The 24,939-nt window shown below is 37.4% G+C and overlaps 1 protein-coding gene across 1 annotated transcript; it reads right to left on the reverse strand.

Annotated features, from left to right (window-relative positions):
• Window positions 1-47: 47 nt before the first annotated feature.
• Window positions 48-22,404, reverse strand: CAB39 (calcium binding protein 39). Its single transcript, XM_054385728.1, has 8 exons — window positions 22,281-22,404; window positions 14,710-14,874; window positions 10,870-10,988; window positions 5,817-5,985; window positions 5,006-5,065; window positions 4,332-4,397; window positions 3,438-3,581; window positions 48-2,594 (listed from the first exon to the last, which is right to left on the reverse strand). Exons 1-8 carry the CDS (start codon window positions 22,392-22,394, stop codon window positions 2,406-2,408), a joined length of 1,026 nt encoding a protein of 341 aa, XP_054241703.1. The 5' UTR covers window positions 22,395-22,404; the 3' UTR covers window positions 48-2,405.
• Between the last annotated feature and the right edge of the window lie 2,535 nt (window positions 22,405-24,939).

The following is a 24,939-nucleotide window of genomic DNA, read 5'->3' on the forward strand; positions in this document are numbered from 1 at the left end:
ACACATTTTTCTTCAAAATTTTATTTCAATTTAAATTATGGGGCTAGCCAGATTTTTTGGGTAAGAAATGCATTTTCCTCGGGAGAAATTAAATGCTACCACAGAAGTAGAATTACAACTGTATACATCTCTTATTAAAAAAGAAAGCCAAACCAAAAACCGCTGACATTTAAATAACTTCTAGAAACACCCTTAAGCCTTCAAGCAGAGAAGAAACCACTGCCAGAACAAGAGTTTTTAATACGAAGAGCACATCAAATGAGCTTTAATTTAAATACAACTTCTTTTCGAAAGCCAACATTCAAATGTTTCCACAAATTAAAAAAGTCACCACAGCCATTTTTACCAAGGCCTAATAGAGAGTAACCTCTGTCCCAGTCCAAGTGTTTTCACTTCTTTACATATATAAATCTTTAGCACATCTACATTTTTCTAAAGAGGAAGCCTTACATGTTATGGTGAGTAACTTGGCAGATAATGTTTTCCTTCACTCAGCTATGATAAACCAAAACATAATACATTGTTAGTACTATAATACCGTCTCATGGCCAATTCTGCCTGCCTGTGATCCTCAGTAAGAGTATGCCATTTCCTTTTCTGTAGGCAAAATGAATCAGTTTGCAAAGGACACATTAAGAAACTTTAAAAGACCAATTATAATGTTAACAGCATTTTAAACAACTGAGTGAAAATGCTCAATTTTCTGGAGCTATCTGACTTCCCTTGTGAAGGCTTTCAAATCAGATTAAGCATCACTTAGGAGTTTCATCCTGCTGATTGTGAAATATTTTAATCAGAAAGAGGACAGGAAGCAACAAACATTTTCTATAGCATCCACAATCAGATTCAGCCATGCATAATTTGAACTCTCAGACTCCAATCAGTAAGTTTGCCTGGTTGTGATCTCAGTGTTACTATATGATGGATAGATACAATTTTACTAACATCATTTAGTTATGCTTAGTAGATTCCTTTTGTATGGTCACAGTAACAAAAACATGGTGCAAAAGTTTGGTTTTTTGTTTTTATAAATACTGATATTTGCAGCATTAAAGAACAAAATCAACAAAATGATTTAATTTTATTAGGCTAGGACATCTACGAAATTGTTTCTTGAAGTCAGAGGGAGTTACATCACTCACACAACTACTGTACTGAGTTATTTACTGTGAGGAAAAAATGATGCACTGCAGGCTCCCCAGAAGTATGAGGAATCGATGCTCATTTAGCATAAACTTTGCCATTTGCAGAGCTGGTGCGCACAATGCTAGTTTAACTGAATAAGGCAAACATTATCCAGTAAGAACACAGCATAGAGGGTTCCAGTTCTCTACTTCAGCCTACCCTAATTGATAGCACCCCATTAGATAAGCGAATAAAAAAATTTGTTTGGTGGGTTTGTTTTCCTTTTAATGCTGCAGTACTTAAGATTATTAAATCAGCATTTCCATGTGATCTTAAGTATTCAATTACATATGAGCATTCATTTTGCAAAACTCAATATTAGGTAATAGTTACAGACTAATACAATAACATTCCTCTGCTGTACAAATTAAATCATATTTTAAAGAAATGAGCAGCCTAGGAGTTATATACAAAAGAAACCAGCAAGCATCATTGAAATGAAACGCAAAATGTCACTGCTAGGTCTACTGTGTGAAATACCTTTAAAGTAAAATTAACAAAACCCCTTAGAACGTATTTCCAAGTTTACAAGTCAATTCTCAGAAAAATCAGATGTCAAAAAAATAATCTGTAAAGCAGTGAAAGGCATATATACATTTTCCTTATGAACCTTGAGATTTCACTCTTTTAAAGTTGCTAAGTTTCAATATCAGTTTATTTGCAAGACAACTGTTTATCCCGATAAGCTCACATCTTAGATACATTTCCCCTTTGATTACAAATAAAGCACTGCACTTTTTTTTTCCTTTTTTTTTTTTTTTTTTAAAATCAAGGCATATAATCTTATACTATGGTGCCAGGTATGCACAGGTCACATTGTGCTCATATCTCAAACAAGGTTAAGTGCAAACATACAGATTTATTCAGATTTGCAAGCATGCAACCTGTTACTTAACTACATTAACACCTTCTCTCCTAAACCAAACTAGTATCTATATGTTTGCTTTCACGAACCTAGAATCTTTCTTTTCAGGACTCCTAAAACAAGCAGTGTCTTTGAATTCTGAAATGACACAAATACCAAGAAAGTCCACATTGTGCAAGAAAGCAGCAGCTATGTTTTTCAACTTGAACTAAAAAAGAGAAGAGAAAAACAAAAACCGTTCACTGAACAGCAGATTAGCAGTAATGTTCCTCATGAATCGATAAGAGTGCCTGATGCTGAATATCTAACAGCAAATGCTGAATTTGGGTTTAATATTTTAAGGGTTTATTGGAGATTAAGCTTCTTGCTGTGCTGGTCTCTTCAAATCCCTGATCTGTTTAACTAAATAGGTCTTCTCATCATTAAACTGTTCATCCTCGGTCCTGTCATTCTGAAACTTGCTGAGGAACTCAATAAGTTTGGTCTGGTTCTTTAGAAGGATGTCTAATATAGGCTGTGTCTTGTTAGGATTGGCTACAAACACCTGCAAGAAAATAAAAGGCAGTTAGCATAACAGTAGGTAACAGAAGGATAAGTTAAATCTCATGAACAAAAGAGTGATGACAGTAACTTCAAATGATGTTTCAATCATTCTACGTGCCAGTATTTCCACAGAAAAAATAAGTACATTATTTTAAAAGTTTTAAAATAAAATTACTCCATTTTTCTTGAAAGATGCTAAACACCAGAACCAAGGAAAATTAAATTTGTAGCAGTTGTCCAGCCACAATACCCTCTATAGAAGCTACTGAAGGCACCTGACAGTTAAATTCTGTAGTAAGTTCATGGTTTTATGTTACATACAGCATCAGATATCTATCTTAAAGTTCACTGAAATTTTATACATAAGGTTCTATCTCCATGCTCTTAGCCATGTGCTTGTCTGCTGCTGCAAAGTCAGAAAGTATGTTTCATAACATGTGAATTACAACTTAGGCTTTGAAATTTTGGCAACCTGACTAAAATACTACCATGTTTCGTACATCATGCAGCACAACCAAAACATTTGAACTTCAGAGCGCTTCAGGATTTCACATGAAATCGTGCATTCCTCTTTATCTTACTGCATTTCATCTTTCTGAATTCCAAAATTTTCTAAGACAAATTACACTGGCGATCATATGAAAGTCCCTAAGTGGCTTGTAAAACATTTTGTGAAGATACAAAGAGAGCTATTTGTAAAGACAGAGCGTAACAAAGACAAGCATTAGCTCTCTCTTTAACTGCTTAACAGACATTAAGACAAACTCCATTTAGGCTCAGCTAAGTAGTTTACTCAACTTATGATGGGGTTCCCTTGTTTTATTGGAGGGGCTTTGAAACATACCTTAAACACATGAAAGGCCTCAAACTGAATGTTACGACTCTTGTCTCGTAGAAGGTTCATCATTAGTTTGAGATTTTCAGGTTTACTGATGTACTTTGTCATAATTGTGAAGTTGTGTCGATCCAATAACAATTCACCAAGAAGCTAAAAGTGGACATAAGAAAATTTTTCAGAGATACTTTTAAATTCAAATGCCCTCAATTCCTAAGTGCAGGGTGCATTTTCCTCTATTTTGATGATGCAGTTTTTCCTTTTTCTCAGCAAGCAAAAAAAGTCTTTTGTTCCCCTCTTGTTATGAGAAGGATTTGAAAAAAAAAAAGTCTTTCAGTCTTCCCCCACCACCACTATGTTTTGATTTTTTTTATTTATAAAGAAGGCATATCTCACCAATAAAAACATAATTTAAAAGAAAAATAAATCAGTACTTCAAATGAGAAATATTTACACTTCTTTTGCTACCTTCCTTGTCCAAAAGTGAGTAAAAGGATATTTCCCACAAGGACCATCCTTGCAACAAGTAATGTGCCATATTTCCGTTCATTATTGCTCTAGTCACATAATGTGAACCTTTATTAAATTATTTAAATGTGTCTGGATTTGTTGAAAGCAAAAATGACAACAAAAAATAAAACCAAACAAAAAAGTCCCACCAAACCCCCCATACTTGCATATAGCTATTTCTACGCATGCAAAAATGATGTGGTATGTGCTGGACACTAAATATTGAGAGGACTGGACTAAAAAAAAAGTAGCTGATGTCAAGAATGAAAACATAAAAAATATTTAAATAAACACTAGCCTAGGCAGTTACTGAAGCTGTTTCAATTAAAATCAACTCATCTTTCAATTAAACGAATTCTCCATCCATTTAAGAAGAAAATCAAACTGCCTTACCTTAAGTGACTGTCTCTTTGTCACATAATTTTCTGAATGAAGTAACTTCTCATATTCACTGAAGAACTAAACACACAATAAAGAGCAGGGTTAGGACCTTTCCAAGTGTCATACACACTTTTCCTCCAAATGATTACAACAAACTGCAGGAGATGCAAATCCGTAACAAAAATGTAAACAAAAACTGAAATCTCTGTAGGTTCCTCTACCTCACTACTGTTGAAATAGTGTGCATGCTTTAAAAACATTCTATTTAGCCTTTTAGGAGCCTTTACTGTAGAAGTAGTTGTCTCATTATATCCTCAGCTATAATAGTTCCTGGCAGTAAATTTCGGGAGTGCCCCACAGGTGGAAGAAGGCTATCTTACGCTCTTTGGCTGGTATGGGTTAACGCAGACAAAAGACAACTACAAGGAAAGGGCTCCCTCCAGTGGAAAAATAAATCAACTCCCACAGAACTACATTTCTGCCACCTTGTCTTTACACCTTCTGGATTCAACGGTAACTTTTTGATATTAATTTTACTGCTTGGCAGAAATTACAGTAAGTTCAATTGTTTTAAAACTGTGTGAAAATTTCCCCAAACAAAACAAAGCATGTAACGAAGATATGGATTTCTTCAAGTACAGTACACAACACTAGAGAATCCTGAACATTAAATTGTATCTGCTCACCCTGTCGTAATGTTGTTCCAAAAATTCTGCGCTTAGCAACTTGTGTCTCGTAAGCAAATCCTGTAAAAAAAGCACAAACCCAGTATGTTCACTAAAATATTTAGACAGTACATATACATTGTCATTAAACTGTGAGCACACGTAAGACACTCGACAGAAAATTTTGCAATTTCGTTAAACAGAGACATTTAGGACTTGAATGCAGTTACCAGGACATTGCTAAGGATCTTGACATCACTTATGAAAGGTCTGTGATGCGTTATGTTAATTCACACAGGTCAACAGCCTGTGGAATTACCACCGAAGAACGTAATTTATGCATAAAGGCTACACTCTGAACAGAACTATACACCACCACGGTTAAGATCCACTATTTAATACAGATCAGAATTATGATTACACTGCTATAGCTGATTGGCTTAGGACAACAGAACATTTCCCCAGGCAAAGCATCACTATCAAATACATTCGAGTTCATACCAGAATGAAAAGGAGCTTGCTCACTTGAGGAACTGGAGACAGATTTAGAAGCCCCTTGCATAGAAATGCACGCTTTCAGTTAATGCATGGTATTTTACCTCTTGCTTTCTAGAATAAAAGTTACTTGGAACACAGAATATATAATTAAAGGTATTGTTTGCATTTTGAGAAATAAGGAAGAACAGTACGCAGCTTACTAATTTGCATCACATGTATTTTTTTTCTCCTATCCCTAAGCTTGTTTGGCTCAAGAACGTAACACATCCGTATGAGTTCATTCATAGAACGGAGAACTATAGAAATAGTAATTCCCATGTTGTATGTAAATTACCTTGAATGTGGCAAATGCATCTGAAGCAATGTCAAATGTTGACATTTCCACGTATCTGAAGAAATCATAGAATTGTTCTGACCACAAGATTATTTTTGCGAGTGGCTCATGCCTGATGCATTCTCTAAGCATTATTCCACAATTTAGAGCAATTTCTGGAGATTCGTACCTAATTAAAAAAAAGCAAACAAACAAGAAAACAAAACCCAAAGATTCTTCATAAATACTTTCACATGCTAGCACTGTAACACCACACTGCTCATCACAAAACTGCACAAAACAGTTTCAAACCATCATAGTAAGGTACTTATTTCTGCATTCAACACCACTTTTAAATATTTCTGCAAAATTTTACTGAAATAATTGCCAGGCAAATGTCACATTATAGTCAATGTCAAATACAAATGACTCAAAATAGAGAAATAAAGTATCTCCTTTATACTCAGAATCAGGTTTTTTTGTTCATATTAGTGGGATTGTAGACACCTGGAAATGGAGCAAGTGATTTCTGTCTTGGAAGCTGCTTAAGCATGACAGCAGTTTACATAAAGCTCTCCCTGATGAGAATGGAATGGTTAACAATAGTGGATGCAAATTCATGCCTTCTCTTTCATTATACCATTTCCAGCATCACCAGTTACTCCATACTTCAGGCTTCAAGGCTGAAATGCTGGCAACAGTGTCCTCTGATTGTAAGGACAATATTGAGCACCTCCTCTGCGCCTGAGCACTGCCTCTAGCAATATATCTTCACCTTCTTACAAGTCCCCCGGAACATGTGCATCATTGCTTTGATGGAAATGATGACAAAAACCCTGATGGCTTCATTTAGAAACTGCTGCTACACTTCCTTGGCAGTATCTCCTCCTCAAATACTACAGGGTTCTCTCAGCTGATTTTAGCATATACCAACAGCAGCTGTTAAGACACATTTGATTAGAAATACACCTTTGTACTTGCTAGTAGCAGTGCCTTGTTTCCCAAAGCTAGCAAATAGTAGGACCCTGGATGAAGATGGAACTGCCTTTCCAAGCCATGAACTCCTCTTGGCATGCTGCAATAGAAGCTATTCCAGTCAACGGAAAAATTGTGTCTGTTGTTGCCCAGCCAGTTCACGACTAAAGCCTCTTACATGCCTTCCTGCCTCCCACCTAAAGAATCCTGCACCACTGGAAGGTAATTTAAATTCCCCAAGACAATTCAAGCACAAAATATCATTTGTGCATACTAAGCATTATCTGTATTACTGTACAAAAACTTTTTCTTATTAATTTTCATGTTAAACCCCGCGATACTTTCCCATTTAATCTGTCCTGAAGATTTGAAATCTACTGAACATTTTTCAGCTCATCACGTCATTTAAATTTACATAGATTTACTTAGCTGGATAAAAGATGTGACATTTGAGTCACTAAAGCTAACTAAATGCCCATGTCAAACACCCTGAATGCATGTTGCAACAATTCCTGTCAGAATAATGTTCTCTGAAGAGTGACAACATAGACTAAAAATTAGGACAAATATGCTATAGCCCTCATTCAGTCACGTATCAATGAGACCATGCTGAGATAGCAGTTTCTCTTACCTGCACATCAAATGTCTCTGCCTTCTTTTGGAAATTATTTTGAACTACTGAATCGGTATTTTCTTTTGTGTTATGCTACAACTAATAATGATTTTGTCCCTCTAACATTTTAATCCGTCCTTCCCCCAAAATCAAGGCCACAATGCAGGGGAAATAAAAAACAGAGCACTTCTAGCAGGCAAGCGCAGATTTTACACTCATATGAATTAAGCAAATATTCCATATTGCTTCTGGTGATAAACCTTTGGAATCAGCATGAAAGTAAAAGATGCTTTCTCCACACAGAAAATTTCTTGTATGATCCGTTTTCTAGTGGCTTATACAAACATCCAATATTAGGTAAAGCTGTTACAATAAAAAAAAAAACTACCCAATATGCCATGCATGTGGCAGGTTAGTCAGCATCTCTGATGACTACTATGAACTAGGAGAAGGAAAAAGGACAAATACAGTAAAGCTTCCTGTTTAAATGTTAAAAATATATTTGCTTGTCCTCAAATCTCAATGCTACTAACGTAACACAGGCAAGTATCTCACAGAAAAGTACGGCCCTTTCATACATGTTGTAGCTATCCAATCTGTGGAATAAACATTCAGCCACTCCAGACAGCTTACTCAGCAGCTTCAACACAAATTAGAAAACTAGTACTTGAAATAGCTGCATTTTTAAAATGCAACTGGAATATTCATAGCTTTCTCGTTTAAGGTTATTAGAAACCTGAGCAATTCTTTTTAAATGGAGCGAGCATAATCTCAAATGGTTTTTAAAATCTTATTCTAACATAGAATCACAGAAACATTCAAGTTGGAGAAGACCCTCAGGATCACCAAGTCCAACCAATAACCCTACTCTACAAGGTTCACCCCCCAAGCATCACATCCAAACGACCCTTAAACACATCCAGGTTTGGTGACTCAACCACCTCCCTGGGCAGCACATTCCAATACCTGACCACTCTTTCTGTGAAAAGTTTTTTCCTAATGGCCAGTCTAAACCTACCCAGCCATAGTTTGAGGCCATTCCTTCTTGTTCTATCACTAATTACCTGGAAGAAGAGATCAGCACCAGAGTCTCTACAAAGTCCTTTTACATAGTTGAAGACACCAATGAGGTGTCTCCTCAGCCTCCTCTTTTTCAAACTAAGCAGCCCCCACTCCCTCAGTCACTCCTCGTAAGATTTATTCTCCAGGCCCTTCACCAGCTTCATTGCCCTCCTCTGCACTCGCGCCAGCACCTCCACATCTCTCCTGTATTGAGGTGCCCAAAACTGGACACAATACTCGAGGTGTGGCCTCCCCAGAGCTGAGTACAAGGAGACAATCACCTCCCTACTCCTGCTGGAGACAGCATTTCTAATACAAGCCAGGATGCCACTGGCTTTCTTGGCCACCTGGGCACACTGCTGGCTCATATTCAGCCACTTGTCAATTACAACCCCCAAGTCCCTTTCTGCCAGAAAGCTTTCCAGCCACACTCCCCCAAGCCTGTAGCATTGTTTTGGGGTTGTTGTGACCCAAGTGCAGGACCTGGCATTTGGACTTGTTGAAGCTCACCTTGTTAACACTGGGCCATCAATCCAATCTATTCAAGTCCCTCTATAGAGCCTCCCTACCCTCATGCAGACCAACACTCCCACCTAACTTGGTGTCATCTGCAAACATACTAATGACACACTCTATGTCTTCATCAAAGTCATCAATAAAGATGTTAAACAGAAGTGGCTCCAACACTGAGCCCTAAGGAACACGACTTGTGACAGGTTGGCAGCTGGATTCAACTCCACTGACCACCACTCTCTGGGCCTGTTCACCCAGGCAGTGCTTTATCCAACAGCATGTGCTCATCCAAGCCATGAGCAGCCAGTTTGTCCACAAGAATTCTGTGGGAAACAGTGTCAAAGGCTCCTCAAAAGTCTAGGTAGACAATATCCACAGCCTTTCCCTCATCCAGTAGTTGGGTCATCTGGTCATAGAAGGAGATCAGGTTGGTCAGGCAGGACCTGCCCTTCATAAACCCATGCTGACTGGGCCTGATCCCCTGGTTGTCCTCTATATGGTGGGTAATGGCACTTGAGATGATCTGCTCTGTGACCTTCCCTGGTCCCAAGCTCAGACTGACAGGTCTATAGTTTCCTGGATCCTCCTCTCTTCCTTCCTTGTAGATAGCTGTTACATTTGCTACTCTCCAGTCCATTGGGACCTCCCCAGTTAGCCAGGAGTTCAGGTAAATAATGGAAAGAGGCTTGGCGAGCACATCTGCCAACTCCCTCAGTACCCCTGGGTATAGCCCATCCAGACCCACAGACTTGTGTGCATCTAAGCAGTGTACCAGACCACTTCCTCATTTATTATGCTGACCTCATTCTGATTCCCCTCCCTGACTCCTAGTTCATGAGGCTGGGTGTCCAGGGAACTGCTGGATCCAGTGCTAAAGACTGAGGCAAAGCAGGCATTGAGCACCTCAGCCTTCTCCCCATCCTTAGTCACTATGTTTCCCTCTGTATCCAATAAAGGATGGAGATTTCCCCTAGTCCTCCTTTTGTTGTTGATGAATTTATAGAAACATTTTTGTTATCATTAACAGCTGTAGCTAGGTTGAGCTCTAGCTGTGCTTTGGCTCTCCTAATTTTCTCCCTGCATAGCTTCACTACATCTTTAGAGTCCTGATGAGAGACCTGTCCCCTCTTCCAAAGACCATAGACTCTCCTTTTGTTCTTGAGGTCCAGCCAAAGGTCCCTATTCAGACAGGCCGGATGCCTTCTCTGCCGACTCGATTTTCAGCACACAGGGACAGCCTCCTCCTGTGCCTTTAAGACTTCCCTCTTGAAGTATGCCCAGCCTCTCGGGACTCCTATATCCTTCAGGGTAGCCTCCCAAGGGACTTTGTCAATCAGTCTGCTGAACAGGCCAAAGTTTGCCCTATGGAAGTTCAAGGTGGCATTTGAAACATTTACACCTTTCTGCTTTCATATCCGAGATTCACAGCTCTACATATGCAACCACATATTCAGTATCGCAGAATTCTCCAGTATCCAGCACAGCGGATAATACAAGAATAGAAGAAACAGCAGTCCTCCTGCAGGGAATGGCATTGATTAAAGGGGAAAAAAACAAACCACAAAACCAAAAAAACCAGGCTTCAACTCTTGGCAAATGAGTAAGTTTAAATAGGATCAAATGGTGTACTGAAAAGAAATTGTCTGCATTACCCCAGTAAGAATACTTTAGGTTACTAACAGTTCTCAATTTCCATTCATATTTCATACAAAGGTGTTTTTTTCATGTTACATTACTCCTGTTTTCCTTGACTTAGGGGAATTACAGGCCCTAAGACAAAAAAAAATTACAAAAACAAAACACAGCATATTGCAAAGGAAGAAAAAACATTTCAGAACTCAATGCTTCTCAGTTACTTAAAAAGCTTCTTACTTCATGTAAAAGCATATTTGTATTTCACAGTGTACATACCCTTTTAATAGCATGAACAGTATATTCTGTTGAGTGCAGATGTATTCTACTGTGGGAGTTCTTGTACCAATTTGCCGTCTGAGAATGTTGTTGAAAATTTGCGCAACATCTTTTTTGCCCTGTCAAAAACATGAGCAGCAGTTAAACACAGAATATTGAAGTCCACTCACCAAGTTAGTAACTAAACATAATCATCACCTCACGCATTCACACCGTGTCCCTTCTAGTCAGTCAGTCTCTGTTCTCTCTTCTTAAATAGATCAAATATTCTCTTTCTTTATACCCAGTTCAAATATGCCAAGTACTCAAAACGTTACATCGCGTTGCAGCCATGTCGTGGGTGATATACATTAAGGCCAGTCAATACTTCATCAGATACTTCCACAGAGTCTCAATCTCCTGGGCTTGTTTTACACTTAGTTTTGCTAATAACATACCATTTCTAATTGTGCTCTTGCCTGGAAGTGTGTTTCTTCAATATTCTATTATCCTCCCTCCTTGTCAAGCAATACACTAAGTGCACACAAAGCATTTCTGACTGCAGCATTAACACCCAAATTAAAAGAGTAACTTATGGAAGTTAAATAAACTAAAAACTATAAAAATTAATCATCCACTGGCCGAAAATGAAAGCCTCACACTTTTGAGTACACAAAGGAAACACTTAGAAGACCAGAATGCTAGAATTGAGCACAAATTATACACAAGAACACCACAAAAAGACAGCAGCAGACAGTATAAAATGAGCTAGAAATGTTTTCTGATGAATTTATACATACATATACACACATATATCCCTTATTTACTTCTTCTGTCAGACCATAGCTGGAGCTAAAAACTGGTAGGGACATCTAACAAAAGCTGCTTATAAATATAAGGACTTTTCACTGTAATTCACATGCACCATGTAAAAGCCAGATTCCTGCAATTAACTTTCCATTTTGGATTGCCATAAAGACAACTTCAGGACACTCTGTTATTAGCTGTAATCCAGAAAAAGCCTAGGCAAGCATGTATTAAGCCTGGACTTGCAAGTAAGTGCCTGATAAACAGCTCCACCTAAAGGTTCTCTGTATGTTACACATGAACACCGTATGTACATGTTCCTTGACCATCTCTAGCTCTACTATAAATGCCCTCAGTAACATCAGCAAGTTTTTGAGTAAAATGCAGGGCATATTTAATGAGGAAGAATTTTAAAAACGACAGCAGTTATTCCGAATTACAGTTTTTCTAATCAACATCAAGAAAATTGTGTAAGGAAAAGTTAAATGTTTATACAAATGTAAGAGGACTGTAGTTTTACAAATGGCACGTTTGTGAATTGCCATGGATAGTTCTGCTAGTGTTGTTTTCAGGATATAAGAGTTTGTTTGTAAATGCTTGTTTTCTCAATTACAATTCCATTGAAAGCCAGCCCAAAGCCACACCAGAACTCTTTGTTCTGCAATGAGTAGAGCAGTGTTTCCAGAAATTGCTTTACTCAAACTCCACATAATATAGTCATCAACTCTCATTCACTAACATTGCCAATTTTGTGCTGGATCTCACAATTTGCTTTGGATTCACCAGCAAGAACAGCATTTCCTTATTATGCTCAGAATGGAACCGATAGTGGCACGCAGTAATACCAAAGCTGGGGATTGTTAGAAGGACGCATTACTAAGTGATCTCATGGCCTAACAAGAGCAGAGCCCCTGAACCCTGTGCCAATAGCCATGACTGCGAGAGGTGAGAGGGACACTGTGCTAGTATTGTCTTCTGAGCAAAAGGCATTTTTGTTTCTTTGAGGGTTTTTTTCCTTCATTTAAGAAACCAAAACAAAACAAAATAACAAAACCTACAGTTCCACAAGGAATACCATCTCTCTCACAGATACACTAGTGCAAATCAGCAGGGAGATAATTGCTATGTTTGTAAGACTCGTAAGGAGATGGTTGTGTTGTCTGCTTTACTTGGGGAAGCAAGCATCCAGGAAAGGATGCAACTTCTAACAAGCCTTTACACTGGACAGTCAGTTTCTTCATTAAAACACATTTTTTCTCTTTTTCCTTTTTTTTCCTGGGGTTTTTTACATATATCATTCAGATTAAAAAGCATATAAGTTTGACTCAGACTCCCTGTCTATTACTTAGTTGCTTAATGCTGTTCTATAAGGAAGCCTACAGGAATGAGTGCATAGTTCTTTACATACAAAAAAAAAAACCCAAAAAACCCAACAAAAAATAACATCACCCCAACAACAACAAACCATGTTTAGCTCATTGTTGAATAACTTCCAGCTATGGCGGGGCACCAGAAGGAATAAATGCTAGACTTCCTCTCTGCTCTTCAAGTTGAAGAACCAATAGGAAATCAAGTTCATATCTTCATCAGTAATGAAGAAATCATTTCAAGTGCAGTAAACCCCCAACTATGGAGATATGAAATATCAAAGTGAACATCTGATTGACTTTGTAGGAGCTGAGAAGCTAGTGCATGTTTGGAGAACACGTGTGTTCACATTCATTCTATGTAACAACAATAGCAAGGACAGTCTGCCAGATCCCATCCTTAAAAAGCAGAAGTGGTCCACCCTAGAGAGCAGTGTGAATGACTTGCTCACTCTCAAGGTGGAACGGCCATATTCTCATGTAACCAAGCAACAGCAAGCCCACAAGCAAGAAACTGGCCACGATATTTTCAAGTCCCTTTAGAATAAAATGAAGATTTCTCTTTAATGAGAGTAAGCCTGTACAAATAATTATCATTCTTCATTATTAGGAGATAATGAAGGTTTCCTACATTAATAACTGGGCTGTGTATATACCAAGCTGATAAGAATCTGGAGGTCAGCAGAATCCAGATGACGTTTCATGATTTCCTTTCTTCAGCAATTAAAAGCCATCACATTTCAGCATTCCCACTCAGATTTCCCAGGTCTCCTTGCATTATTTAACAACCAGAATGATTTATATTTGGTATAAACAGTTGTGTGGGCAGGGAAAAAATACCACTGTATTACAACTAAACAAAAATCAGAGGGAGTAATGGGTGGGGTGGAAGGGGGAGAAGAAAGAACAGGGAAGAAAGCCAATGTTTTTGGAATGTCATAGTACAATAGGACTTTAAACTGTTGTTTGCATTGTCAACAACTTGTTTATGAATAATCAGGGTTTTAAGCAACCTTAAGCAAGATGGTCTTTATGGTCAAGGGTGTGGAAATACATAGGGTTTGTCTCCTTTCCTAGACAGCCACAACCTAGGAAAAAATCCAACTGTACTGCAATTTCTTACAACTAAATAGGGTAATTCTTCACTATGGCACTGGGAAGTTAAATTATCCCATGTCATGCAGTGACAAATGCCAGACAGAGGTCTGCATAGAGATATATTTTAATATAAATAAGTATTGCTATTCTGAAGTAAAATTAACAAAATCTTGGTTTTGGTGACTTTTTAAAAAACAGAAAACAAAAAAGATAAGGAAAACACAATAAAGGTTATATTTAGAAAGAGATTTCTCTTTCTTAATATTGGACTGTTAATAAACCACCTTTAGCTTAAATATTTAAAGTACTTCATTAACCCTATGTACACAACAATTAAGAATTATTTATAATTTTAATAGAACTGTATTTCCAGGATTACAGATTTACCTACCTCAATTTGGGTATTTATGTGCCTACACTCACAGATTGCATAGTCTGTATCTGATTAATTTTCTAGGTAGTTTGGAACAACAAATTCTCCTTCTAATAGTTTTGTCCCAATCAAAAGATTTCTTAACCAATTTCAGTGGTAGAAATTCAGATGGGTTTATTTTACTATATACAACAAGAAAAAGGTCAAACTTCGTACCTCAAAATCAATTAGCTGCAAGTCTGCTACTAGGGTACTAAGAAGACCACTATTGTACAGCTCTTGAGCAAGTTGCGCCACAGCTTCTGTCTGTGGTTCTTTTTCGTTTGTGCCATACAAGATTTCCTTCATGGCAACAAGGTTTTTTGAGACCTCCTCAGTGGCCTAAAGAAAATGGGAAAAAATACAGTTAGAGCACAATGTCACTAGTCTTTGTAACTGCTCACTCTATTATCCTTAATATCTTCAAACATCCACTAAGGGAAAAGAAAAAGTAATCAGGAAATAACAATCTGTTAAAGAAAACAATAAACTTTCTGCAAATAAATTTTTTTCTTCTTTTTTATTAACATACAAGCAGCAGAGTTAAGAAGGCAAGACATACACAACTTATTTGACAAGTTAACAAAAGGAAAAGCCTCTTCCTTTTTACTCCCTTTAAACTTCCCATTCAAAAATCCCCTAAAGAAGAGCAATAGGATAAAAAGAACAAACCAAAATTTCCATTCTGTTACACAGAGGAAGGCAGGATCAGATCGGAAAATAAGACATCAGAGACATAGTCCTGTCTAGTCAAGAGCTCAGAGAGACCAAACATATCCCTCCTAGAGATTTTGTACTCATCAAGTTTTGTCAAATACTACACTCCTATTCCAGCCAGTGGGGATGCAGTTTTTCCTTTCCAACAAACAAAATCTCAGAGTCTCCTTTAAAATTTTCAGGTTCTCTTAGTGTATGAAACTGGGAAACCAGAAAGAGGTGTGCTCAGAACACAGCAATAAAGGAGACAAGTAGAAGTCTAAGATGCTTTCCATTTGAAGTTTTGACTGGTCTGACTGCTCCCTTAGGGGAGCCAGTCTAAGGAATTCCTAAGTTGCCATGATGGGCTGAAACAGCATTTAGCCATTTAGCAGTGGAAGCAGTTACCATGAAGAAGAACGAACTACTCCTTCCAATACATATGCTTACATAGCTTAAGGGCAGAACGCTGAAAATGGTCATCACAAATAGCTGGTTTAATTATACTGGATTAGTGCTTCACGTGCCTAAGAAGTGCGAGTCATTTGTAAGTGTGCTAATTTTTAGTAATTAGATGAACCTGACAACAAGGTATGCATACACCTTAATGTAAAATATTTATGATTGGTAGCATATGGAAATTAATGAGATAAAAAAATAATCACTTTCTGGATATTGTCCGTCTTAAAAGGGGTATGTAAAAAGACTTCTCATGTGCATGTATCTAGAGAGGCTTGAGATCAGCATGACCCATGCACTATTCCAGCCAAAGCCATTCCAGCCTTGCTAGGTATGCAAGTAAGGATTCCATGACCTTTAAGGAGGCTCTGTATCATTTTTAGCTCCTCCACAACTTTCCACTCCCTGCTGCCTCCCTCTTCCTTCTAACTGCAGTTCCTAGTCCCAGTTGGCTCCTCCTTCGTGGAAATTCCAAAGGATCTTCTGTGCACTGTTAGTAAGACAGGAAGAAGCAGGTGCTCGGTAAGACTGCTTAGAAGACGTAAAACAGCTCTTGAAGACGTAAAATCAGAAAGCCATGCTGTAGTAGTTATGCCACACAACTGTCTTATCTCTTTAAAATTCAGAAGAAATCTTTTTACTAGGAAAAGGACAGGAACATCTGTCAAAAGTGGATATACAAACAGATGCCTTTCATGCGTGGCTACCAAGAAAAGAGGAAGCAGCAATAAAAATCCTATTGCAGTTTGTCCCTGCACGCTAATTTAGAAATGACATAAAAGAGGAAGAAAGGCAGAGTTTCAAGTAGCTACCTATTATAAGTAAGATGGTAGAAATACTGACGGTATGCCTACAAAAAAGAGTGCCAGTGGAGAAATTTCATACCAAAACCCCAGAAAACAGAACAACCCTCAAAAAAATTTAATAATCACACTCGAAGGCTCCACTCTCTCTCATCACCATCCTGAGAAAGAATTCTGAAGTAAAGGAAATGCTTACAAACAAGACAGACAGTGTTTCCAAACACCAAGTGCTTTGAGAGAAAATATTCTGGCCTAACATGAACATACAACTCAGTACGCCAAGAACACCAGGGCTTAAATTTCTCATGCTCATCACAACTGTCAAGACCATGTGCACATCTGAATGGGCTTCACTTGAACTTGGAATGAAAAATGGCTTTAGTGAGAAGTAACGGTTAGAGACACAAAAACACAGAACAGCTGAGGTTGGAAAACGCCTAAGGAGACCATCAGGGTCTGAACACCTACTCAGGCAAAGCCAACCTCAAAGTCCTGTCAGGCTGATCAAGTTCATGGCCAGCCATGCTCTAAACAGCTCCATGGATGGACACTCCACAACCTCTCTAGGCAACTTGTAACAATGTCAGAACACATAGAACATGAAGATAGACTTGCTTACATCACTTCAACTTAAGCCAGGCTATCATTTGTGGAGACATACTATTGAATACTTCTGAAAGTATTGTATCAATCAAGGTCTTTTCATGCACTACAATGCCATAAAATACACCATTTATGTGTTCCCTTCAACTATAAAAATCAACATCAAAATTATTAGAAATAAACTCTTACAAACTTTTCTAGAATCTCTGCTCTTCTATGTTTCATGAACTCTCAAATATATTCCAAATATATGACATGCAGAGCAATTTTTGCCATTTCAGATGCAGAATAGAATTTAGATAGCAACACCAAAAATATATTACACTAAGTATCAATGTCAAGAGTTATGTGAAAAATTAGTAAAAAACAAATTCCAAACACACTACTTGCAACATTTCCTAAGACACTGAGATCTAAGTAATTGCCTAATGTGATACTTCAGTGGGGAGAGGGAAAAATTTCCAGGGGTAAGGGGGGAAATGTGATACTTCAGTGGGGAGAGGGAAAAATTTCCAGGGGTAAGGGGGGAAATAATCAAAATGCATAAAGATTTCAAAGTCATCAAAAGGAGAATTAATGGTCAGTCACAATTTATATATATTTATATTTATGTACATTATATATATTTTTTATATATATATACATACACATTTTTATAAACTAAATTCACATATTCCAACACTATATATAAGCAGTTTATATATATATATATGCTTTGCATATATATTTAGTCCATATAGTATAGTCTACACATATATATTCTAATTTTTTTATATTTAGAAGTATATATTCTATATTTTTGTATATTCTTAAAACTGAGAAGTAATCATGGAGCAATCAAGAGTTTTAGACTAAGAACTCTGTGAAAAGTGACATTTGAAATTGAATGGTGCCAGACAATCAATAGCATTTGAAGACAAGTCAAACTATAAATGTAAAATGTGAAGAAAGGAAAACAAAGAAAGTTCTTGTTTCTCTATTTTTATCAAGGACAGGAAGATATTACTTGAAAATAAACAGGCACCATGAAGTCACATGTGTGAGTGACACACCAGAATAGCTGCACGCCTTTACAGTGATGAGCCATGATGTTTTATTCCAGTCTCTAGGGTATTTCACTGCTATTTCCTAAATTTACTATTTCCCTAAATGATAAGCAGTACAAATAGCAAAGACTTCACTTAGATCTGTACAGCTGGAGTATTTGAGTTTTATAAAACAATGCTTGCCTTTTCTTAGAGAAACAGTAGAAAATGATATGGGAACATGATGTATTACATTTGGACAGAAGAATCAAAATAGCATATTGCATTGTCCCATACATGCAGCATACTGCCCACTGTACAGAGTTAGTAGCTTAAAGAATGGAGTCAATCATGCCTGCAATAGTCAACCCTAACAGCATGGCTGAAACTATTATCCAAAAGCCAGAACCAGAGCTGGTATGAGCAGGTTAATCCAAGGTCAGAAGACAGGGAGGGAAGAGCAAGTTTATTACATGAGTAATTATTTACCTTCACAACAGTAAATGTGTGCCACAAACCAAGTGAACTGGTAATATAAAAATAAATGCTGATGCCAGACAAAAAGGAGGAAGAGATGCAAACAGAAGCCTAACTAATGGGCTGGACCAAGGGTAAGTCTCCTTTATACAAAGTTTTCCTTCCTCTTCCGTTCACCCCCTCCCCTTGCTGAAAAAACCACAAGTAATGGAAAACTAACAACACATGATGAATTTTCAGGTTTCACTTATAAACGTGACATTTCCAGTTTCTTTTCTAAAATCCTAATGGACAGCAAGCTATCACCTTTATCCTCAGTACAAGTCTGCAGCTAATACACAACCAGAGATGCAGTACTCGAGGCTGACTGTCATCAGAAAGACCCTGTCCAGCTTTCACATCCATTTCAGAACTCGGTTCCTCAGCAGGTACCACAAAATTAAAGAACATTTCAAAATGACCTGCAGTATTACCTGGTTAATTTTTCTCCAGTATTCACTGAGCCAAAAAAAAAAGACAAATTAACATGCAACTAGAATTCACTTTTTTAATTTCAGATTTTTATTTATAAAACATTTTTTTTCAGTATTACAGGGCAGAATGTTTCATAATTGAACAAGAGGCACCGTGACCACTTTTACATCTTACGCTTTAAAGAATCTCCTTCATTTTTAATTATAAAGATCATACAGCAACATATACCATCCAAGCTTTAAAAAGCTTTCTTATCCCCTTTATTTGTTTAGTAAAAACCATTAAAGGTTTTAAATGTCAATCTAAGCACTGAAAAAAACTGAAGTATTCTGTTCAAACACAATTACACTTCTAATTTCATGGGGAAATTATTTGTCTAATTTTCTTACAAATCCGTATTTTCAAGTGTGAAATTGCCAAAGAGCACCCTCTACACATCAGCAAACTCAGCATTTTCAGAAGACTGTTGTGCTGCTACCTGCATGGTAGGAACTACAGTGAACTACATATTAAAACCAATCCCCATGTGATACTGCAGTAAAAAAGCAGTAGTTTGTCTTTGGAACCTCCCAGCCAGAAGGTATAAAACAAAAGGGTATTTACAATTCATTTTATTTGGTGGAAGGAATATTCAAAACAATGGTTAAATGTTGAAACCTCCACTTCAACATCTGATGATCTTTTTTTACTCTCATCTATATACACATTTTAAATTACATAGTAAGAAGTAAAGAGAAGTAAGAAGTAAAGAAAATATGCATGTGTGTGCACTTAAAATTAAGAAACAAAGCAGTGTAGGAATATTAAGTATTCCCTGCACCCAAAAGGGTGCCTTTACCACAAACAGGAATCAATACTGAATATGTACCATGCTGCTTGGCCTTTAAAGCTCATTGTTGTTATGTGACAGGCTGCAGAAGCACACCCCTGGATGAAATGGCAACAATGAAGCAGAAATTACAGAGAGAGCACATATTTTATAAAAGTCTAATCACTAATAAAATGGAATTATATAAAAAAGAACTCTGGCACTCTTTTCCCCTTTTCATAGAGGGTAATAATTTTTGTCCTTTATGTGCAGTGAGTTTTATTTCTGTTCCGCTACCAGCCACAGAACTCTCCCTTTAATCAGCATGGAATTCTTCTCCAAAGAAGGCTGGAAAGCTACATTGTAGAAAGGATCATAGTAATAAAAGGGGCAGAAAAGATAAAAGGAGGCCTAATATTAAGATGTGGGCATGTAGGCATTCTTTTTTTTAATAATGGCTACTGCTTAGACCCTTGCTGTCTTACTGCTGGAGTAACTACAAAGTTACTCCAATCATTTCTACAGACTGAATGGGAAGAGGGCACAAATTCAGAATGTTTAATCAGATCTCTGCTCTCAAAAGTGTGAAAATTGGTCCACAAGACAGTGAAAAACTTCCTTGATCAAACCAGCAAACTGCCACAGCCACAGTCACCTTCATGAAAGTCTTGGCTTACCAACAAAGAATCTCTGTAAGGACATGGGGACACTGGTGCTGTGAACATTCAAATTCATCAGCTGATCTCCTTTCCGTGATGACAGAGGCCAGTACTACCATACCCAACTTAGTCTTATGAATGTATTTAACCCTCCTCACATTTAACCTAGTGAACATGGGTTGCCTTCTTTTCTTCCTCAAGCAGAATGTGCTGCTTTCTATATAACACAGGAGAAACAACGCTGCAGGCTGAGCATATTATTTCTTGTCAAAGAGCAGCCTCCCACAAATGAGGTCTTTAAAGAAGATGGGATTAAAGGACAGCAAGAAGAAGAAAATAGTACAGAATAATCTTGAACTACAACACTAAGAAAAGGCACGTGATACATACAACAGAATGAAGCTAGTGTGTTCCCCATTATAAGTCTAAGGGAAAAAAATTACATAAAAGAGCACAGATTTTAAGATCACGCCAATCTCCAGGAATTAATAGTGAGGGTGAGATGAAGGAGGCAATGCCATGTCTCATCACAGGCTCTTCAGAAAGCACCTACCACTCCTCTCCTGACAGAAGTCTTTATTAGAAAGAGGAGAAAAGCAACAGCAAATGAACATCTTCCCAGCCTTCACACAGGCCAGAGCATCTTTCTCTCCAGCAAGAAAGAAAAACATCAGAAGAAAAACTATGGTACACTGCAAGAGACCTGCAACATAATGCATGCTGGCACTGGGGTAGAAGATACCAACTGTAAAGAATATTAGGATAAAGATGGCAATTCAGTTCAGAGCCAGATTATCCTGCACGAAGTAACAGTGCCAAACTTAGGTGAAACTGGACACAGAAAAGCTGGCCACACTGTTTAAAAATACTGGTAAGCATGAAAAAGATTGTGACTAACTCCTATGTGTGACCATAAGAATGCCAGGAGTGGCACAGAGGAGTTAATGCTGGGAGAGGATCGAAGAAGGGTATCATAGCCTGCTTCAAAAGCTGGTAGACTGGAGGAGATGCTTGCTTTGCTTGCTTTTTTTGCTTCGGTTTTGGTGTTTGGGTTTTTTTGATAACATTGAAATCTATGCCCTTGTGCTGAGTTTATCATGAGAAATTTAATCTAAACAGTAAATACCACTGCTAAATGAGTCACTAGGCAGGATGCAGCTGCGCTCAGGCTGAACTTGGAGGCAATTTTTAATAAAGCTATCAAGACTACCAGTTGAGAAGTAAATGACCATCAACAGGTACAGATCCTGAAGAAGCAAACCATCCTATCTAAAGGAAACTACACCAGCACAGTCTCTCTTCACCACATCTTCAAAGAAAAGGCAAACAAAGGTAAAAGTGTATCCCCTACTGACATCCATGAAAAAAAAAAATTTCCTTTGTTTCAGTAACAAAGACACTCTGCTCTGAAAACATTTGCCTGGATGAGCACAGACAGAACTACTGCACAGTAGTAAAGCCACTACAGTGGGCATAAGCACCAGAACACTGTATGGGTGTAAGCTGCTTATTAAATAATGCCACCTGTAGCCATTACAAACAAAATTGTGTCAGCTACCAGTAGATAAAAATGCAAAGCCAACCTACATGAAATACACCTGTTGAAAGGTACATAACAATTTATCCTTTATCACAGTATAAAACGCAAAAATAATTTCCAATTGATTCAGTTTCAGCAAGTGTAAATTTACTTTTCTTCCCTCCTTTCAATTACTGTACAGCAACTGGAAAGTCACAACCATACCTTTTCTGCCTTTTTGTCAGAGATATCTTGTTTTTCTAGAACAGCCATGCTTTCTTTCAGGTTCTTCACTATGTCTGCAGGAGACTTGTGGGACTTGCCAAAGGGGAATGGCATGATTGCAAGCCACAAGGTCTTCCTACTACAGCTCCTGCTTCACCTAGAAAGAGGAGTGGAAAAGAAAAAAAAAAGAAGGATGTTAAACACAGAAACATACAAAGATCAAGACAGCAACAAAGGTATTCATATGTGGAATAACCAGCCATCCTTTACAGCTGAACTAGAACTTGCCATGACAATTTAAATGCTTCTGGTTTCAATTCTTTTTAAAGACAAGATAACAGAATCTACAAACTCACAGTAAGATTATCATCTTATGCTACAGGCACAAATTAAAGAGTACATTAATTATATCCAAAGCCACATACTGTACAAATGCTACATATGGGCAAAGACTAACAAGGATAAATTATTCCAGTTAACACTGTCAAACAAAATGCCTTCTTAGTTCTTTGACACAAATCATCATGTCTCAGTGACTCTGCAATGACCATCCAGGTATGTGTTTCTACCCACACTCACTCCATAACAAATGCAAAGCAGACTGCAAAGCATAGGATCTACAAGCACAGTGCAGACCAGGCTACAGACAGCAGTTTATCCCTGTTTATACCTGGTATATCCAGGCTTTTCCTATCAGCATTACTGTAACTTCATAGTGAAATGCAGTCTCATCCCCATTCATTTCATGGGAAACAAAAGTTGTCACCAATTACAGGGATGTATATAAGGCACCTGAAAACATTAAACCCAAACGTATCTTTTTCAAAAATATGTAACTTGTCTTACATGGCTCTTGAATCCAAAGGCATTCGTTCTTCTGTGTATTTAAATATATTCTACTTTTACACGTACATACACGTACACTTGTGTACAAAAGTTTTACTAGCACATATGAGCATACAAAAGCTTTTGCTACTGAACTCATACACATCTTACAAGTGAATTCCATAAAGCATACTCCGATAACTCTAATCTAGGCAGAAAAGAACAGGAAATCCTGCATTAAAAAATGCTGACAATGCTACTTGTTCCAGACACAAAAGACAGCTGAAGCTGACGGAGCAGAGCTTACACTGTCCCTTACAAAGAAGGGATATTACCCTGAAAGTTAGTAATTTGTCTCCATACAATGGCCATGAAGTTAGTAACAAAATCAGTTATAAACACTACATGTAAAAGTTTCTTGTCTAATATCACACATTTTGATCCTTGATTAAAATACCAATTCATTCACTGTGACCTCCAAAATATTTCATCAAAGATTTAAAATGCCAATTTGATGCTGGTTTTGAGTTACTTTGATTTCTAATTTTTGGGCTGGTCCATGGGCAACCCTTAAAGGTGAAGAACAAAAGCACCCAGATCTTTAGCCAAGAGAATGTCCATGAACAGGTTTTCAGGTAACCAGCTACAGAGATCATACCTTCACTGTTCCATGTCTGCAACTGACCTAACACAGCTGATAAAAAGCAGAGAGCAGGTATTTTTTTTATCAGATTACTTTTGGATAAAAGTACCAGCACAAAGGCTGAAACAAGACCTTCCACCAGCCACTTCCATTCTTTACAGATCACAAGCACTTTCTGTTGCTTTTATTTTGTAGTATAATACTTGTCTTATAGTACTTCATCATTCATAATCTGCACAAAAAAAAGGCTTTTAACAGTGAAATTACAAACACAGGACTGGTGCCCCAAGAGATAAGAAGTGTCACAGGTCCATTCCTTAAACAAGAGAATTTTATGCCTCAACTTTGTCACATGGTAGAACAGAAACCTATGTTTATGTCATTGTTCATTTCATGAAAATGCAATGTTTTTTAAAACAATGCTTAATGAAAATTATGGTATTTTCACAAAGGAATTTTTTCCTAAACACAGACAGGTGTGAAAATGTGTACAATTTCCCTACAACAGAGATGACATACCTTGGGCAGCACAGCACATTTGAAATGCTCCGTTTCTCTCTCCCTTTGATTACTACTTCTGCCAAATTAAGATGATCCCTGAAAACAAAGATGTATTCTTTCATGGTTGCATGTAATCCCTGATAATAATAGTATTTACCAACTATGCAACATATTCATTCTGTAAAATAGCTAGACTCATGTTAACAGAGCAGGATTGGCTCACAAAGTTGCTCGTCTTAATTCCTTGGATTATACATTAAAACAGAATAAAAAACCAGTAGGAATCAAAACAGCTCTTTGAGAGAACAAAAATATTATATGGAATCACAAAATCTGGCATTACAGCAGTATACAAAAAAATCAAAACCAAACAAGTATCTCTGCACATTCATGTTCTGGACCACAACTATGTTACTTCTAAATTAAAAGACTACATGGATAATATATATAACATATGGAAATACAGAACAATGATAAAGAACTGTCCTCATGGTGTGCCCAATCTAAAACTTGACTTCCCTTCACACAGTGCTCAATGTTTTCCTTAAATTAAAAAGTCTACCATTTTGACTTACTCAAGAAACCTTCCAGGTTCTGCATAAATCAGCAACATCTACATGCACACCCAAGTCCTAAACAAGTTTTATTTTATGTACGAGCATATCTAATAGAAAATAACAGTTCACTACC

Source organism: Indicator indicator, chromosome 13, assembly GCF_027791375.1.
Source record: "Indicator indicator isolate 239-I01 chromosome 13, UM_Iind_1.1, whole genome shotgun sequence".
Classification (NCBI taxonomy): Eukaryota; Metazoa; Chordata; class Aves; order Piciformes; family Indicatoridae; genus Indicator; species Indicator indicator.